At 30.7% G+C, this 21155-nt stretch overlaps 1 protein-coding gene across 1 annotated transcript in view; it reads right to left on the bottom strand.

Annotated features, from left to right (window-relative positions):
• LOC105621912 (neuroligin-3) overlaps positions 1 to 21155 on the bottom strand; it is a 95893-nt gene that overhangs the window by 3867 nt on the left and 70871 nt on the right. Inside the window, exons 7-9 of the mRNA XM_012203349.1 lie at positions 2974 to 3307; positions 1829 to 2092; positions 905 to 1064 (exon numbers count right to left, since the gene is read on the bottom strand). Of these exons, the coding sequence (XP_012058739.1) occupies positions 905 to 1064; positions 1829 to 2092; positions 2974 to 3307 (758 nt within the window). The remainder of the gene's footprint in view (positions 1 to 904; positions 1065 to 1828; positions 2093 to 2973; positions 3308 to 21155) is intronic.

Genomic DNA, 21155 nt, shown 5'->3' with positions numbered 1-21155 from the left:
CACACACACACACACACACACACACACACACACACACACACACACACACACACACACACACACACACACACACACATATATAAACACACATGGCAGTAATAATTATTACAATAATTTAATTTATATATCACATATATGAGTAATTGAAATTGTATTCTCTGACTATGTTTTGGAGAATAATTTACTAATTTTTTTATTTAATTTATTATTATTTTTATGAAAGTTGTTTTGCCAATTTTTCCTCTGTTTAATATTTGATTTTCATTTAAATTTGACATAAACATAAAAAAAAAGAAAAAAATATATTTTTTAATAAAATAACTAAATGTGGTATTTTTTAATGTGGTATGTAAATTTTTTATTAGTAAAGTAATAAAAACATTTTAAAATCATAAAAATTCGGTTTAATTTAATAAACTTATTCTAAAATTTAATTGTTTTTACATTAATACTTTAATTCCAAAATTAAAATCTTTTCTCCTGCTGCAAAAGCAGTCAACTGCGTTGTACTTTCATACAAATTCTGTTTAATTCTATAACTTACAAGACATAATAACGTATAATTGAAATCTTTATTTTAATATGTGAAAATTATATATTTTTTGTGTTAAACTATACGTTTGTTAATTAAAACAATAAAATTTTCTTAATTTTCTTAATTTTGTAAAAGAAATTTTATTGATAATTTGAAAAATTATACAAACTTCCCAAATAGCATAGCAGCGCTACGCTATAAAGGACTAAAAAAGCGCTTATAAAAATTTTTAGCGCTTTATAACGCTTAAGTTTGGTGCTTGAGTTTTTCGCTTTTCCCAAAAAACATTTTACTATTTTATATTATTTCGTATACATTTGTATGAATATTTTTTAATTGCAACATACGAATAAATTAAAAGTTGCTTACTTGAGTTTGGGTATTTATGTCTTGAATGACCGAAGTTCGAGGAAGAGTGGCATGTTGCTGTTGGTGCTGTTTTTGGTAATGATGTTGATGAGGCAGTGTATGAGTACCTTGGCCTTGAAAAGGAACGCTAGAATCGTTAGGAGGACCTTTCATTACATTCCTGTAATAATAAAAATAAATAAAAAAAAGATAAACATAATTAAAGCTCAACATATTTATTATAATAATCTAACAAAAGTTATAAAAATTGTTATATTAATAAAACAGACATTTTTTTTTCTTTTCAGTAAATTTGCCACAAAATATTAGATGTATAAATAAGTTTCTATGGTTTTTAAAAAATATATTTATTAATAAAAAAAAAAACGATTTTCAATCAAATAAAAGATTCCAATCAAAGTATTTTCCTTCCGAATCTATTTACTATTTTTCAAGCAATATATCATGGCGAAGGTATACTTCGCAGCGCTATTTATCGTTCACATTGAAATTGTAGTCTTTTAAATCAATCTTAATACGTTTTTTCTAACTCAATATTGTTTTCATAGGTCTCATAAATTATTCCGATTGCTTCAACAATCGGTTTTATTACGATGAAAGTAGTGTGAAACATACAATGGCAAATATGCACTTTTCAGCGTTCATTTTCAACTAAACTAAAAATGTAGTTAATCGCGTAACTGCAAATTGCTATATAACTTCTAAAACGTAGGTGAACTTTATCAATGAAAAAGTAACTGAACGCAGAAATTGAAATACACTGTTATTAGCACTTTAAAGTTGAGCGCGGGAATTTATTTGTACACCTAATAATACATTTATATTGTTTTATGATTTGATAATGATTCAATGATTAAAATAATAACATAATCAACAAATTAAATAGCAAATAAGTAATAAAAAATTAAAGTAACCTTTCAATACCTTCTTAACATTTCATTTTCGACATCTACGATCACTTGGCCGCCACCTGCGTAATGAGAATGCGGAGGTGGTGGCTGCTTCAGTTCGGTGAAACCACGAGGACCACATTGTTGATTCAACATTTGTTGTTGTTGAAGACTCTTCACTTCCAGCCGCGTTTTATCTCTTTGATAATAGACGCCAGCAAATATCAGGACATTTAAGATCAGCAGGCTGCAGCCGATCGCGATTGTCACGCTCAAAGCTGTTGAATACGCCGCATAACTGCATATATAAGAAATTTCTTAATTAGTACATCAATGCTAAAAGAAAGGCTCAATGTTATTTCTCGCGAAGAAGACTTTAAAAATTAAAAGGCTTTAGTGTTTTAAATAATAATTTTATCATATAAATAAACGGTAATTTACTTAAATAATAGAAATTAGAATTTCATTAAGGTAAAGTTTGCAATAAATTTTATTTTCAAAGTTATTATGGTAGCGTAGGAGTTTTCTAACGAAAGCACAGTTGCCTGGCAACCGTATACGTCGAGAATACAATGCAATTTTCATGATTCTAAAATATTCCTGCGAAACTGTGGCTACGAAATGACGTTTCGTCTCTTGCCATTTTCTCATGGGCAAAGTTTTACTGGTCGAACATATATAGCGACATGTTGGGAACTGCCGATAGATTCGAAACAAGTTAAAGAGCAGAGTGCGCTTCAGCTTACGCTGTTAACGGCACTCAGTTTTGCTGAATTTTTCAAACATGTGGCAGAGGAATAAAGGCCGAGAATTTTGTCAACGGCAATAGTATATTCTGGATTTACAATCGCATGGTACGGTGTTGAATTGTACGGTGTAGAATTGTTTTTGCTAATCCAATTGTATTCCGATAGAGACGCTTCCGTGTCACGTGCTGTTTATGAAAATATAATTAGGGTTACGAGAAAGATTTGATTTTCATTTCAATTAATATTTATTTCACTTTTGACACGATTTATGCCTTGTAAATGAGCACTATTTCAATAAATAATTTTGATTCATAAGTTTGCTCGGGTAACATAATTCAGTCAACATCGAAATGTAACATAACATAGATGTTATGTTATTTTTCGTTATTTTAGAAATTTTTATTATTTTATGTTATTAATTTGGAATTACCCAGCAGCGTCTAAACTAGCTAAAGTGTCGGTGCTGGCATTATGGACGTTTTGAAGATTGGTGCCCGGAATAAGGCTGACGCATGTCGTAATGCTATAATCCGTCGTGGTTGGTGGATCCGTGCTAAGGTTCTTCCTCTTGATTTCTTCACTGATTCTGCTGAGAGGATCCGGTCTCACGAAGCCGTCGTACAGACTGGGGTCGCTGTGGCTACGGAACAAGTTGTGCCTGGAATCGACATCCTCCATTCCAGCACGATGAAGTTCTGGGACGAGGCGCAGCCAGACCGACAGCTGATGCGCTCTATAATGATTCTTCATTTTCGGTTTCATTCCTGTAATCACAAATATCCAATATGACATATGTATATGGAGTAAATTAAAATTTTAATTTAGTTTTTCGGACAACAGTTCTTATTATAATACAAAGATAGAAATATTATGCGATAATTTCACATATTGTCAAAACTTAATTAAAAATGCATTAAAAATGTAGAGAGAAAAAATAAATAATAAATATTTTTATGATATATTCTTGAGAATATAAATTTTAATACGAATACGGCTTATAAATTAAATAAATTAAATATTGTAATATTATTATAAAAGTATAAATATAATTTTTTAAGTAATTACAAATATATAATTTGCTAAGTTCTATACACACATTAAAATATAGTATGTTATTGTAAATATATGTGCGTTGTGGAATATAAAGAATCATAATGCTAATGAGAGAAATGGTAGATTAGTGATAAACTGCATATCGCATTCCAAGTAATCTTGTACAGTCTCCAGTTTTGCGCGATAATCTATTTCCGATAGCTTGAATGCAGCTATGTGTGTGCAGCTCCAGGTTCACGGTTGATCTTGTTACGATGCGATGGGGTATGCAACTAGCTTGATGTTGCCAAATTCTGTTTTATAGCCGCATATCGGAAAGAGGGTCTTTCTTAAAAAATTTATCGAGACAATTTTATCGATTGTTCTTGAAATATAGATTTTACAAAACCTTGAGTTTTAAAAAGAACTCTAGTACACATATACATATATAAAAAACTCTTACATTAAAGTTTGATTTCAGCAAGGTTTACTCTTGCGTTTGCAAATAGCCAAAGGAATATCCTTAGCTTACTGGGTCGGTATCTCATATACAGTTTATTTGCTTATGCGTCTATTTCGTTGATTTTAGCTAGCGCTTGTTTTGCCATACCATCGCTGTTTCACCGTAAGAGACGCAAAACTCTTTGGAGCGCGCCGAATCGCAGGAGTCTTCAAAGGAGTCCGTTTTGATTTACGCTTCGCGGAAACTCGTTTAATATTCGCGGATGCTTTGAAAAGGATACGATCTCGCTACTTGCGCAATATCATGTGACTTGTTCGATTACGAGAACGAAAATATAGATAACATTCTCCCGATAAATGGAAACACAGAATTTCCTCGATCACTTTCCTACATCGTTTATATCGAATATATGAACAAAGTTTATACTTTGTTCATATGTTCGATATAACAAAGTTTATACTTTGTTCATATATTCGATATAACGACTGATTTAGAAGGAAAATTATAGATATGGTTTTAGATATCTGATGTTTAATGATAGTACGTGCATGTTTCGGTGCGTCTGTACCGAATTGCAATCCTGAGACAGAAATCCTGCATACAGATTTCATCCTGGAAATCCGATTAGTATTATAGTTAGTTAGCTTGCAAGAGAAGATATACATCACATACGGGATCTACACGAATATAGTTATTACTCGCTTGCGAAATATCAGTTAATGTAAAGCGACTTGTTAGCAAATCTTCTGAAATGCTTTAAATTTCGCAAACGAACTAACTTTTTCTATTGAGATCATAATACGTAATGCTCGAGAAAGAAACAAAATATTGTAGCAAGTATTTTATATAACAAACTAAAAATTAGCATTACATGCTTTATGTCTAAATTCTTATATAAATTTGTTCAGAGATAAAAGAAAACGTTATTTTATTTATGTTAACGTTACTATATAATACTATATAATAAAAAAATACGATATCGACTTTAAATATATATAAAAGATTTGAATACATAATAGACATTTTCATTACAATATTAATAGAAAATAATACATAACAAAGCTCTGAATTTTATTTATAACATTATAAATATTTGAGATAATATTAAACTTTTAAATGATACTAGATAAAAAAATATGTCATCAGCATATCATTTCTTTTAAGTTTTTTTAGAAACTCTTTTTTAGAATTTTGGAATTCATTATTTAAGGTTTAGAATTTTAATTTTTTTTAACACAAGCAAGAAGGGAAGTAAAAGTTAATTCTTTTGGACAATGTAGGTATTGATTAGCATTTTATAGATATTCTAATCCATCTAATTATATTCGACATTAAATCATCAAAAGGATTGTAACATAAGTCTGCTGAAAAAAAAAATATAGTTTTCAATCAGAAATGAATTCGAAGAATCGCACAAATCGTCAATTGATGTCAAACTAATCACAACCCAGTAATTCGTGTTCCTTTTATTCCTTCCTTCCTTCCGAAATTGCCAAACACAGATCCGTGATTTGAACGGAAGAAATACCACACTGATTATACATGCACACATTATGATTTAATGTCCACGAATAATGGCTATCGCTCACATCCATCCAGATAATCATTTGTGCAGTGTTTGAATTAGATACATGTTACACATATTAAAATATTAGCCTTCATTTTATTTCTTTCTCTCAAAGCTTTTATGATTATTAAAAATCATATGAATGATAGTGCTGTAAAAATTTATATTTATCAAAAAGTGAATCCAAAAATATGTAGACACAATTCAACATTAAAATATATTTCTTAATACAGAAATAAAATTGATTGATTATTCTTCTAAAAAGAATTAAAAAATAGTATTTTCATTAAAGATAATTTCTCTTATTTATTTAATATTTCTCAGAATATTTATCAGAATTTTTTAATTTTCTCTCTAATTTGTTACAATTTTTATTAATATTAATACTAATAGAAATTAAATTAATTTTTTAATGCAAACAGCTTAAGGTTTCTTTGTTAATCTCTCGAATAAACTTTCATGAATTTTTTTCATGATAGCATCTGTCGATATTGGCAAAGTATTTTTCAATAAAGGCTTTTTGTCACATAAATGTGTCACATTATATTTAGCTCAATCACGAATGTTGACTTATGTGCAGACTTATCCAAACTTTAATTTGTATTATATCAACATAAAAAAAATAATTTATGTATATATATATATATATATATATATATTTATGTATATATATTTCTTTTTAACTTAAAATTATAATTTAAGTTTTATATAAGATTTTTTATTATCTTGTTATATCTCATCTTATCACTGATTTAAAATTTCAATTCTTTCACATTCAATTATTCTCTCCTCTTGAAAGTCTTAAAAAGTCAATTTTCTAAATTGACCATTCTCATATTATAATTTTTAGTAGATTTCAGTAGTTTAAAGTTTGGCGTCCTTATTTCTTTAAATACAGCAATTGCAGAGTTTAATTCAGTAGAGCTAAGAAAATTGTTGAAAGCGTATTTGTAAAAATAACGTAAATCGTAATGCACGTCACGTTCCTAGGAGCTATCCTGGCCAGGATATCTGTCCTCCAGTGACCCGATTCGTGTGATCGAGGTACAGTAGGAGCTTTGAGAATCGATGCAACTGACGTCACTACGAGTTTATTTCAATTTTCAATCTAATAAGAAATTCTTTCGCGACTATTTTTCAACCCGCCTCCGGCGGACCCCCTACGCGAGGTAGATTTGTCTCTCGATCTTTTTCAGCGACCTCCTACGTTCTACGCTATCTCTCATGGCACCAGCGTCACCCCTTCCGCTATATTTCCCTCATGGAGCTTCCCTATCGCTCACCACCCTCTTCTTCCTCTCTCTCAACCTCGTCCCTCGTTCTCATCGTATCGTTGCAGACCTCCTCGTACTTTTTACACGACTTATCTCTCACTATCTTCGCCCACGTAGTGACACTCTCTCCTATACCATCGTTCTCATTTGTTCCACAAAATTGTCTGAGAAAATGATGATATCTTCGCCAGATGCATAACCGCTGCCCTCGAGCGATGATTATTTTACAATCGACAACTGAGCGTTTCGTCGTCTACTTTATTATGTGCTAGACGGATGGACGAACGAATAAAGTTATCGAGTCGACCACGGAGAAGTTTGTTTCGAAAAAAAGTTGGCGGATTCTCACACTGATCGTAATATTTTATTGAAAGAATTTTTCTGTTGTCTTGAATTCATAAAGTTGGAGAAACTTCATTCACGCTTGACATTTCGAAGTATATTGTGGAACGCAACTTACAAATGAGGTAGAATAGAGAGATGCTTGATATATCTAGAATCCCAATTAAATAAAAATGTATTTATTTAAAAATCGACATTTTACATATTTTAAAAATACTAATTGCGATATTCTTTGATGGTATCTTCAAACATTTTGAAGTATTTTAAATTGGAATGCTTTGTAAAGAACAAATGAAGTAGAATATAAAGATATATAGTAAGAGATACTTGAGATATATCCAGAATCCAATTAAATAAAAATGTATTTATTTTAAATTTAACATTTTACTTTAATATACATAATTTAAATTAATATATACATACATAATTCATAATATACATATATAATTAATATACATACATTTTTTAATTACATAATTTAAAAAAATGTAAATTGCGATGTGTTTTAGTGACTTTAAAGCGTTAAACCAAGTCTACTACTGAATGCAATAATAAGAGCTTCAGCTTTTTAGCCAAGCTCGTTGTCCTTAATCTTTAAAATGCTTGAATTCGCTCCCCCTCTCCCCCGCCTCTACCTCTCTCTCTCTCTCTCTCTTCCTTTGTCTGAAATTCTAAAAGAATACTTTATGTTTTATCAAAATTTGAAACTTGGTCTTTCTCCAGATTCGCGTACGCAGATTTAATAAAAATTACTTTTTACTTTTATCACTTTATTTTCGCAATTAACCGATTAGAACAAACTTCCATTCTCCTAAAATAACCATCGGAAAATTAGGAAATTATTTTCATCGAGAAAATCCGAATATCTGTCGAAATCGGAAATGATCGAAAATAAAGGAAGAGGAGGATTATCGGTCGCCAACTTCTCGTTAATTTCTTCTTTTTGACGATGTTTACTTCTTCCTAATCCATTAAATGGTCCGTTAGCGTTATAACGTATTTTCCTATCTTCTCATTCTCACCCCTTTTCCTTCTATCACTTCCTTATATCATTCTCTAACTTTCTTCAACCACATTCATTCCTGAATGTTCCCCTTATCCTCGTTGGCAAAACTTCGCGACGGGCACGTTCGCATCCTTGTAATCGGAGGCTACCACCAAATTCGATACACCGATCACGCTTCTGTCGTCGACAAGGAATCCCATTTCCTGCACATGCGAGCCCCATCTTCCAAGAAAATCTTTCCTATATCCTGCCAACGCTTCCTATTGCGAGAAGATGTCCTCGTCAGTTAACAAACGTTGGATGTATCAACTTTAGATTTCGGCTATAATATTTCCTATTGTTCACGACGTTATTAAGTAAAAGAAAAACTGTTAAATTGATATCGATATTTATTTTCATAATATAACTTTTTTCTCTATTTTCTTATGTAATATTAAACAAAGTTTAAAAAATGTTTGGAAATCAATAATGTATATAACATTGACATATTTAAAAGTTAGTTAATTTGCTAAAGCAGTTCCATGAGTTCCTTGCAGTCTAAAGATAAAATGTCTTTAAATTCTAAAAGTATGTACATGGTTACAGGTTTAATTATATTTCATATAGATTTTATATTATTGTGATATATGCTGTGTTGAATGTATTATGCTATGTACAGAGATGAGCAACGTGTTGCAGTCTTAATCATTTCTCATTATTATAAATACGGAAACGCGGCTTCGTCGTTAAGTTTTCTCCATGCAAGTATATTTTCCGCTTCCACAGCACGAAATGCGAAATTTGCCGGTGACTTCAGAAGTCGACGGAGACCATTAGCTCGAAGACGACGGCGCGTAAACATGTTATTCAAATTCCGTCTTCATATCCGTTTTCAGACTATGTCAGTGCCCTTGACGAAGGGTTACTACGTGAGACGTCGAGGTCGAAGAGTAAGCTGCGAGAACAGCGCGAGAAGCTGTGAGAACGCAAATTGGAATGACGAAGGGTGTTGAAGGGTCGACGCAGTGGATTCTGCACGATGTCGCTACTAATTGCTATTCAATTAGTCGGGATTACACCTCGAATCCTTAGATCCTTCTGCATTCACCCGAATGTACCTGCCAATCTACAGATTCGCCAAAGAAATGCTATTTTTTAATCACATACAAAGCAATCATTTTTATGAATTATAATCGGGAAATGCTATTAATTATATAGACGGTATAGAAGATAATAAAAACTAATAATATTGAATTTATATCTAATCAATAGTTTCTCATGTATGTTGTAATAATTTTTCAATTAATTTTAATTCACATCCAATTATTGAAATATATAACATAAAAAATATTTTATTATAAAAATATTATATTTTACAGGTTATATTAATTAAAATAAAAATTTAACATGGATAGAAAGATTTAGCTGAACTTATTCTTCTCTCTGTATTTGACAGAAAAAGTGATCTAGATAAATTATTTAATAACTCATTGAAAAAAGTTTCTATAATATATCATTGATCATTTTCTCCAATATATACAGATAACAAATGGATTGTTTATTCATATTTTAATCAATTTATATCAATTACTAACACGCGAAATGTAATGTTTATATCACGAATAATTAGATTAAATTAGAGTACGTTGAGTTATAACACGAGATGAAATCTTGTGCGTTATTACTTTGGAGAAATTCGTTAATTAACAGACTGTAACTAAAACGATCGGTCCGTATTTTTTTATTGGTGATATACGCTTCGTGTGGCATTCCAATTCCAGGGACGAGGTACATGGTGCCGAATATCGGTGGGGTACATGCGCGCGCGTGCGCTGTGAGTGACGTGAGTGAAGTACGTATGTATGTGTGATCGATTTGCGAATTCACACGCGCGTTTTTGCACGACCGAGCGGAATGACCGTTTTTACGTTTGAAGCGGCCTTTCGCGAGATGCACTAGCAATTATCCTAAATGCAGCCTCCCGTTACCCGAATGCAGAGCGCGAGGACAGCAACGGAGTAGGGGAAGGATCGGTGTTAATTACTTTATCTGTTTACAGTCCCGTCGAAAGCCAATCTCGATGAAAACTACGACTAGTTTGCGCCTCTTTTTAGGGAGGAATGTCCTACGATGTGTGCGCTGTCTACACTAAAACTTGTAGACGCGCTGTGATTGAAGGTAAAGGAATGGCGAGTAACGCCTTTCAATTCCGTTAGAATCGAAAGATTTTTATATTCGCCATTCCTTTACTGTAACAAAAGAAATTTATATTAATTTTAAATTAAATTTATATTAGATGTTTCCTCTCAATAAGATTTAACTTTACTTGACGTTTAAAAATGTAAGTTCTTTTAATATTTCATCAAACACATGTAAACTTTATTAAACCTAATCTATGTTAAGCTTTTTTAACTTCTTAATCCTATTATAATCGCTTAAATGCATCCATGCAATATTGTATGATATACTTCGTTGAATTTTATAACATTTGTAGCATTTGATGACGCTTTTGAATTTCGAATTTCTAGTTTGTGCTCGTCCAACCGGAACAGCGAATTCCGCGGAATTTCCGCTGGATGATTGCACGAGGAAGTGAATGAAAGAATTTCGATATGGTGTTCGATTATGGCTGATTCGCAGTAACTGATAAAATTGTATTTATATCCTCTTCTGGGAATTTTTCAAAATTTTATTAATCAATATTAATTATTAATTATAATATTCAAATGTATGCATTTTTTTTCACAAAAATATATTTAGGGTTGATTTCCTTTCATTATCTTAAAAATATTAATTGTTCTTACTCAAGTCTCACTCTTTTACCGCAACGATTCTTCGTTTTTTTCTTTTCTCTATTTTTTATTTGCTATTTCAATTATTACTTTTTCTCGCATGTATTGTTTCGAATCCTGGATCATAAAAATAGCCAATTTTTTATAGAGTGTACTTTAATTTTACCGGTACTTTTTTGTAGGTACTTATTATATGTATATTTTCATTTTCGACGCATCTCTTTTGTCGCGATTTATCTATATGCGCTGATCTTGAGAAAAGCAAAGCCGCCCTTCGTTCTTTCTTATTCGTAATTCTAAATTCGATACGCATTAGCCATATCTGAAACGTATTTCATGTCTTAAGACTTAATACTTCGAGTATAGATACATGTCTCACATGATTACATGGAAAAAATTATTTTGCTGAAAGATCTAAAAATAATTTTGTTGTATTGTGGAAACTAAAAACCGATAAGCAATGTGTCAAGAAATTTTGATATATTCTAAGTCAGTTAAAAATCAGTTTTAGTTTATTAGTAATAAAATTATTTTGATGATCCAACAAATTATTTTCAGATCTGTATGCAAAATTTTAGATCTTTCAGCAAAGTCATTCAAAATATAAATATCGTTTCTTAAAATTATTTAATGCTTTGATAGAATGATCATCGAAATCTACTATTTCCCATACTCGGGTTAACAATCTTGTAAACAAGTAGATTAAAGTGTGCAAGATTCTTTTGGCACCAGCAACGGTTGTAATTCGTCGTTATAATGTTTACTGTAAGAGGAACGCATTAGGTCATGGAAAGACCTACGAGCACGCAGTTACATGAACTGCTAAGAAAGGCGAGTTTCCAATTACGAAAGTACGGAGCCAAGTTTATCTAAAGAACTAGAAATTAGTGTTCCCAAAGCACAACGGAAGAGTTCCGATTCACGGAACATAATTTTTTGCAAATTAAAGGCGAGCGTGTTGAGAGTTTATTTGGAAATTTTGTTCACATTATATTGTAATCTAATTAGCAAAATTGCAGTTACATATTATATCTTTCCAATATGCTTGATTTTGTACTACTGTATGATATTTGTACTACTGTATGATGTTTATAAATATTTTATATTCATAATCAGACAATTAACTACTTATAAACTTTATATTTTCGAAATTATTTCTCTGCATTTGGAATTACTTATGTAGAAAATACCTTACATTACAATGCAGAATGCTTACGATTCCAAAAATTAATTTATTGATTGCAATAAAAGAAGTTTTAGGCGTCTCATGTTCAGTGTTAAATGTTTTAAAGCATAAGTGTTATATGCTTTAATTTAATACTTATATTTAATGACAATTGCAAAATGTCAATATCTAGATACTTGAAGTATTCAAATATTTTAGAATTTATAAGCGTAGGAGTTACAAAAATTTAGATATTTTGGAGTAATATTTATGGAGACAAAGAAAATGTTATTGAAGATCAACGTGTCAAATACAATTTAAGCATGAAAAAGTCTTTTTGCAAAAATTTATATCAGAATTTCTATCGAAATAAATAGATTAATTGTTTTGTTTATCAGAAGAGAACAGACAGAAAGCGAACAATATAAATAAAAATGCTTCAAGAAAAGAGGGGAAAAGAAACATAGATAGCGATAACGAACGGGTTTAGAGGTACAAAGAGAATTCGATTTACTATACGGTAGAAGACTAAAAGGGCCACTTTTGCGGATTCAACGTCGATTCGATGGGCGCCATATACGGCTCTGCAGTTTCGCGACTCGGTTAATGGTGAATCCAACAATAATTCCAACGAAAGCTGCACCAGCACCAAGCGTGCAATTTACAATCATTACTGGCGATATATCCGACAAAATACTGTCGTTATTTCGAATTCGGAGAACTTATTCGTTATATGTCTGTACTATCTGTACATGTATTTGGAAAATTACATACATTGCATGGAAAATGTAGAAAAGCTCTTATCTATTGTTAAACATTCTAAATATCTCGAGATATTTATAGATTGTAATAAAAGAACTTTATATATGTCATTTTCAATGATACATTATTTGAGATACAAAGATAGGTAAAACATAAAAGAATTCTGAAAAAAATCGTTGACAATAAGGATTGAAAGAAAAAGAAATATTGTTTTAATCCTTTGATTGATCGTATTAACTCAATTCAAAAGTATAATAAAATAGTATATATACAAATATATATTGAAATGAAGTTTAAAAGAGTATTACGATTAAGAGATATTTTGATACAAACAGATATGTAATTATTGAGATAAAATTTATTTGACTTACACAATAAGATTTATGAATAGACTACAGATCGATATTGTAGTTGTGATTTGTTAACAGAAGGAATTATTTTATATTTTCTTATTTTGAACGATTTAAAAAATTATGAACATTATGATCATCTAATCACTTTTAATTGAGCTAAGTAATTAATTTCTGTCGAGAAAATGCAAGCGTCTGAATAGAATAAAAATCTATCTAAACAGACAATTCTTTCGTTAAATGCTTCCATTAAAGGATCAATGTTTTCAAATAAATTGCGCGATTTTAAATGTGCATAGATTTTTATATCGATTGTATCTCATGTTTGACACTAACCGTATATACAACGGGTCAAAGGGGTGAAATTAGATTATTTCAATCTCGTCCTTCTCACATTCACGCATAACTTACGCATGCGTAATATCGTACGCGTTGTATATATTTGTACGTGCGTTTGCACGCATATATACAATACATGTATATACGGAATCATGAATAGGATAGCATGACAAAGAGGTTGTATTGGATTAATACAACGATATCTAATCACTAATGCTATTAAGAGACACAACGTTGCTAAGACATATCAAGATGTAATTAATAGTTTATATAACAAAAATTGATAATAATAAATTAATCTATAGACGCGCTATATGAATAAATCAAATAAGAAAGGAAAGAGTCAATATGATCAAAGCTAGATCTTTATACACATTTATACCCAATAATATTTTGTAACACATTTTATTAAACTATGCGCCACTTGCTATCGGATTTGAAACTTGTCATAAATATTAAATTAAAATGAATGTAATAATATTATAATAAAATTGATCGTAAATTTGATAATAGTACTATTAGCATCTTAAAATCCGATAAAGAACTTATTGAAAAACAAATTTTGTTATTTTTATATATATGTGCTAACTTTTATGTGTCAAAATATAAATCAATCCATTTTTGTAATTAGTTTCAAACTAAACAACAACATCCATATTAATATAATGCATTTAATAAATTAAATTTAAGTAAAATTTAATACATTTTCTCAAGTTAAATTGATGACACATCGAGATTATTAAATAGAAGCAATGGTGAGAATTGCAGAAATAACAATTAAAAATAACAAGCAATTTGACATTATGAATTTAACAGCGAACGTTTTCGAATTAAAAAATGGGAATTTAAATTTGACGGATTTTATGTAAAATTTTATGTAAAATTATCTTAGTTGAGGATGTTTGCAATATGTAAGGTGTGCGTAAGGCAAGAAAGATTTGAGGGCGATGCGCCTACAAATTCTTGGATTTAATACAGGAAGAATTTAAATATTTGTTGCTAAAAGATTTCTCACGGAAGAGACATTCTTAGAGGAAATTTAAAATGATTTCTGAGAGGAGCTTTATGCATGTCGGCTTGTATAGTACAAGGATGTTATGAGCGAAAACCACCGCTTCACCTGGACCGTTTTTTACAATACTCATGAATTTTTCAACGATTAGCCCGGCGAAGAAGGCATCCTGGCATTTAATTCGGTCGCCTTTATTAAATTCGAAAGATGAGAATGTCCGAACTTACTTCGTTAATTAAAGAAGAAGACTGCCGCGCGTGAAGAGTCTGGGAGAGCGGGAATATTGCGCAACATCTGAAATACGATTTTACGGTAGGAAAAATACGGCCGCGCGAGAGTAGAAACTGTCGAATGGTGTCGAGACCGACAGGCGGCTGGCATAAAGTCTTTTTAATATCTTCCCGTGTCATCCTTTCGCTGCCAACTTCGCAACTTATGAACTTGGGCGACATGCACGTTCTTAAAAGCAAGACGCAAAACGCGTGGAAGTTTTTAGTGTCGGTGAACTTATGATGGAAAAATGTGGAAATTTCGTAGACTTGAAAATCTACAGAATCGATCATACTTGGTAATAATTCATGGACTTAAAAGAAAAAGGCCGTAAAAATTAAATATCCATTTCAAACAGCAAAACATTTGATCTAATGATTTGGATTTTCCGAGGGTAGACATTTAAAAAAACAAGTTTAAAATTAATAAATGACGTAATAAATAATAGAAAGAATGATATAAATCCGTGAAAATACACGTTGAAGACGAGATAGAAGATAGGAGGGAAGAAAAATGGAGGGACATAGCGGGAAAAACATATCTCGGCGGATGTGGAGGAAAATGGCGGGAGACATGTGTCGGCGTTTACGCCGCAACTTATCTGGTGCTACGAGCTCTTCTTTTTATCCTCAACGTAGTCGCAGCTCGACGCCGGTATCTCGAATGCAAGGAGATCCTGCAGGATCATGCGCAAGTGGGAACGCCTTTGGAGAGCTAAGAAATATTCCTGGGAGGGCAAATCGCTCGATGCGATGAAAAATTGACTTTCAAGGCGTTCTATAATCTAACCTCCCTCCTTTTTCTTTCTCTGTCCTTCTCTCTTCCTACACCTTACATATCATGCTTCCCACATCTCTTATCTTGTTTTATTTTGTCTTTTTCTCTCGAAAATCTCCTTGTTCTCTAGCTTGTTTTCTATCGTTCCTTTTATTTTATCGTTGTTGAACTTCGTCATTTAACCTTGTTGTTTATTCTTGGTTCTTTTCTTGATTATCTCATGTTTCTCTTTTCCTCTCTCTTTTCCTTGTTATCTTTTAATCTTTTCATTATGCTATTTTATCCTTACTTTTTCGATTTTTACAGCTTTAATCTTTTCTCATTATTTAATTTCCTTTCTTGGATCTAGATTTTTTTTTTAAGTAAACAAAATAGAATAGAATAGATACTAAGATATCACATATTGTAATCTGAACGATGTAATCATGTCCTGATATAACACGAGAAGAATGAAGGAGTGAAAAGTATCTAGATGATCATAAAGAGAAGGATCTCTATGAACAAACCGGTGGGATGTTTGACGCGTAGAAAAAAGAAAGATCATGAACATGGACAGGAAATTCAAGAAAAATGATGCTGAAAATATGGAGCAATTTAGAGGCGCATACTCTGCTTTTCCCGATATGCTTCCATCGTCGCGAAAACGTGTCGCCCTGTTCGAATCGATCAAAGCTGCTGCCACAATCTCTTTGTATTCTAAAATATATAGAATGTCCTATCTATCTCAGTTAGTCACAATGATATTGTTTTATGCATTGTTTGTTCAGCTTTGAAACAGCTTTGAATAAAAACCAATTCAAATTAAATCGTTTGATTTAGTGATGTATACGTATAACATAAAAAAAATTCTACTTAATTTAATAGTAACTTAATTAGAATTACACTTGAATATTTTTTAAAGTATTTTTACGTATAAAAAAGTACAAACTTTTTATTTATATAAAGTAATAAATAAATATAAGATTAATGGTCAAAGAAACAAGAGATATTACATAGAGATATTGCATTAAGGTAATCTAATATTTTCAGAGTTGAGTAAATAAATGTTTTTTTGAAACTAAATTAAGTGGAAGTTAATGGCTTATAAAGTTAATAAAATTAAGTTAAAAGTTGAAGGAATAAAGAATTAATTTAATAAAAATTAAATTAAAATTGAATTAACTTAAAATTGAATTAACTTAAATTTTAAAAAAAGTTAATTTTGGAAAAAAAATTATTTTTGAGATCAGAATGTCCTAATTTTTCTTAAAATGAGATTACTTTAAATAATATCTACAAATATAGATTATTATAATAGGTAAATTTAATTTTATATTCACATGTAAGTTACTTGTATATAATAAAAGTAACACATAAAAGGTATTTTTATCAAAATCTTGCGAGAGAGAAGGTATATAAATATATGTTTATTATTTCTCTTTCTTTAACCTTTATCTAACTTTCTCGTAACTTCTGAAACGACTGCTCATGCATGTTTATGACTACATCGACTGGATACTTACAAAAAATATACGTAAAACTTTAAAAAATGGGTGGATGTGCAGTACTGTTCTACAATAATTCTTCATCTAAGACTCATTTCATATTTATGTAGCTGAAATATAATGTTTATGATTTCTAAAATTAGTGTGATTCAAATATAAGCGGGAATTGACAAAACCCAGCGAGTCAATAAAAACTGGCTACGGTAGGTATGACTCTTATTATAGAGTCTCTCATCATAAAATTATTGAATTTTTCTCTAAATTAATTTTCCAATGTTTAAGATTTTATAGAAAAAAATATTAAGAGAGATAGAAAAATTTTTAATTGAAAAAAGTTAATAAATTAAAGTTTAAAAATAATTGAATTAAGTTAAAAATTAATGCATTTCAAATTAACCATATTAAATTATAAGTTATTAACTTTTTTACTTTTTTTTAACTTTTAACATTTTAACTAATTACTTAATCTTGAATATTTTAATAATCGATTTTAATGAATCATAAATAATCGACAATCATAATAATCATAAAAAATTAACGAATAATCATTGACGATTGAATTGTAAAAGAGATTGCGAACGTTTCAGTCACAGTTAAAGTTATAAATTAAAAATTAAGAAAGAATAAATATAATAATAAAATAATAGAAGATATAAGAGACACATTATAACACAATCAATAAATATTGTGCATATGATCTTTTGATGATTCTTATTTATTTTATATGAAACTTAATTCATGTCCGATATTTATAGATTATGCTTTAACACGTTTCTTATTACATTCTTTTATTGTTATTTGCCCTTATCTAATTTTTAATTTATGATCTAAAAAAGATTCTGTGAGTAGATACATACGAAACGTTCAATTTTTTTACGATTTTACATTGTCGATATTTTTATGAATAAATTTACCTAAATTTGATATCTTTGTTTAAGTTCGTTATTTTTATTATTGACTTTATATTTATTTATATTCCTATGTATTTCAATAGCTTCTGTAAAACATATATTCTGTAAAAGTTTAAAATCAGAGCGAAACAGAACACACTGCAAAGTTAATGAAGTGCACAATAACCGCGCATAAAGTATCGTGTCAATACCCGTTTGTACTGTGACAAATTTACAATCTGTCCCGATTTTCTGCCATGTGTCTTTGTCGAAATCAGAGTGATCCTTCCAAGAGAAGCAATTGCGAAACGACACCTTGCATTTTCAATTGATCTTCTATTGTCGGACACCCGTTGGTCTCAATCGATTGTCCTCGGGTTTCACGTGTAAGATAGAACTTACAGCTCGTCGACTCTCGTATTTTCTGTAGCTTAAAAACCAGCCTAAGGTCAAGTATATTCAAGATTTGAGTTGATGATAGTCAACGCGAAATTTTTCAGTATAATTTACGACAAATAGAAAAAGTTATACGTGCGTGTGAATATGTGCGTGTGAATATGCCTTAAATTTGCATTATCAGGATCTGAACTAAAAATGCAAAGAATTCAAGAACCAAGGAATGGAAAGATCCATCTAATTGATTTAGCACATCTCACTTTTTCGATCTTTTTCAAATTACAAATGTTTTTTTCCCGTACTTACGTTTTTACTTTTTTGATAGATTTTCTATCCGATGTATATTGAATTGAAGATTAACCCATTTTTTTCTTTACGTAGAATTCATTTGAGATTTGTTACTTGGAGGGTTTTCGAGGTCGCTGATTACGAATCTGACCTCAGATTTTCGAAATTCAAAATGATGGGTCCAAAATGGCGGACCGAAAAACAAAGAGTTAGTAATAAAAGCAGCGAACATAAAGTAATCCCCAATCTGCAGTACATGTACTGTACAGATAGTTTGCTTTTTGAACGTTCACTTCACTAGATCCGCAATTTTAGATTTTTTAATTTTGACTTCAAATTCGTAATGAGCGACCCAAAAAACCTACTTGACTCCATTTACAGTCCCAGAACTAATTTTTTAATTTTTGATTCGCCATATTAGATCCACCATTTTAAATTTTGAAAATCTGAGTCCAGATTCGTAATCAGTAATCCCGAAAACCCCCGAGTACCCAATTTCGTCCTGATCAAGTAACTTTTTGCTTTCAATATGAAAAATACACTATTTTGTTTGTTAATATAAACAATGAAACAAAAAATTAACGGATAACATACATTTCTTTGCACTTACGAACATCTTATCGGAAGTAAAACCGCAAAAATTTGCAACAAAATTAAATTAATTTTAATTACGAAAAATACAAAAAATGAATTTCGAAGAGGTGGGAATCACCTCTTGCTTGAAAGGGTTAACTAAATTATCCAAATATATTGACAGACACATAAAACAAAACAAAAATTTTATATTTTCTCAATTTTTTTCAATACAAATTTATTTTACAATTAGATTTGTTTTATGCTAGCGTTTGTTCATACTGATTAATTAGAAGTTATAACAGATCGTATCACGAACAAATCATTATCAGATTTCGTAAAAGTCCCGCAGATTGCAATGATAAACCAACAATGTGCGTAATAACTCTGGACTGAGTTACATAGCTCGTTAATATAGCATGTCAACTCCTCCTTGCAACATCCGCAAACTTTCGTCACATTTCAAGCGCAGTACTTTTTACGATGTTTCTCACGTGATACTTTGTTTTTTTAATATTGTTTATCATAGGTATATCATTTCACGCTTGATGCTTCAAACATAGTCATTCCTCAGCATTTTCCTTCTTCCATACTTTCTTGTTGAATTTTTCTTGTTTTAGTTAGCGTTTTATTCGTTATTTATTCATGAAAAGTTTAAAGTTATTTTCCCTTAAATTTACATTTTACATATTTTATTTTTTCTTGGTTACCTTTTTAAATTAGATTAAATTGAATTTAGTCCTTAAATGATTATGAGGTTTTATGTAACTTTTGTAATAATCATTATTTTATAATTAAATTGATTTTATTAACCAGTTACATATTTTATAATTAAATAATTTCTATTTAAATTAAATTAAATTAAATTAAGTACATTTTTAAGCAATGAAATATTAATATTGGAATTTTATCTTCAATATTATAATTTAGTCGAGACATTTTCCGCTTAAGTGCTTTATTCGCATATTATTTTCTACCAATTTCGTCACATCAGCAAAATATTAATTAAACGAGGAATTATTGAAAACAAGACGTATTCATAAATGACATTTAATTTATAAAATCGTCAGCATTTTCCGAAATATTTTTAATTCAACAAAATCAGCAAGCGTTCCCTTATTTGATACTTTTTGTTAAAATACGAAAGATGTAATCATAAATTTTGAGACTGAGATAGCGATATCCACATATTTGAAACTATTAATACACTTTACTCGATATACTAAATAATAGCACTTATTTCAAATAGTGACTAATCATGTAGTGCGACTAACCATGGAATGCGGAGAGAGTTAACGGACGGACAATATTCCGACAACGTTATTCGCGTTAATCAGGCCGCCGGCGATCGGGAGCTTATTAAAGAGATTTCCCGAAATCTCGCGGCAGGTGGTAACAAATTATCCCGGTAATACTTTAATGCCCAGTGCGGGAACTTGGAGCGAGTTGGAGTTCCCGCGGGTACCGTCCGCAAAGCCTGCAGCTTCTGCATTATGCGCCGTCCCTGTGCTTAACTATCGCAATATCGACGGACACGTCGTGCGAGTAACTTACGGCTATTCGTACCACCTCGATCGGCGCCAACTTTGTCTCCGTTGGAAAAGGCAATTATTAATACCGGATGTAATCTCCGGCTGCATTCAGAGGACCTCAAACATATTTGGTCATTACCGCGGACTTCCGGCATTTTGGATCACATCGTATACAAGAGTAGAGAGAGATCCTAGAAAAAACTGAATCGATGTTTCTGCTCTCTCTCTCTCTCNNTNTNTNTCTNTCTCTTCTTACTCTTACTTACTTACTTACTTACTTACTTTACTTACTTTAACTTACTTTTTTACCTTACTTTAC

This window comes from Atta cephalotes (genome assembly GCF_000143395.1).
Source record: "Atta cephalotes unplaced genomic scaffold scaffold00038, whole genome shotgun sequence".
In the NCBI taxonomy this organism is placed as follows: Eukaryota; Metazoa; Arthropoda; class Insecta; order Hymenoptera; family Formicidae; genus Atta; species Atta cephalotes.
The sequence above is the reverse complement of the archived record's forward strand: the minus strand, read 5'-3'. Positions and strand labels throughout refer to the sequence as shown.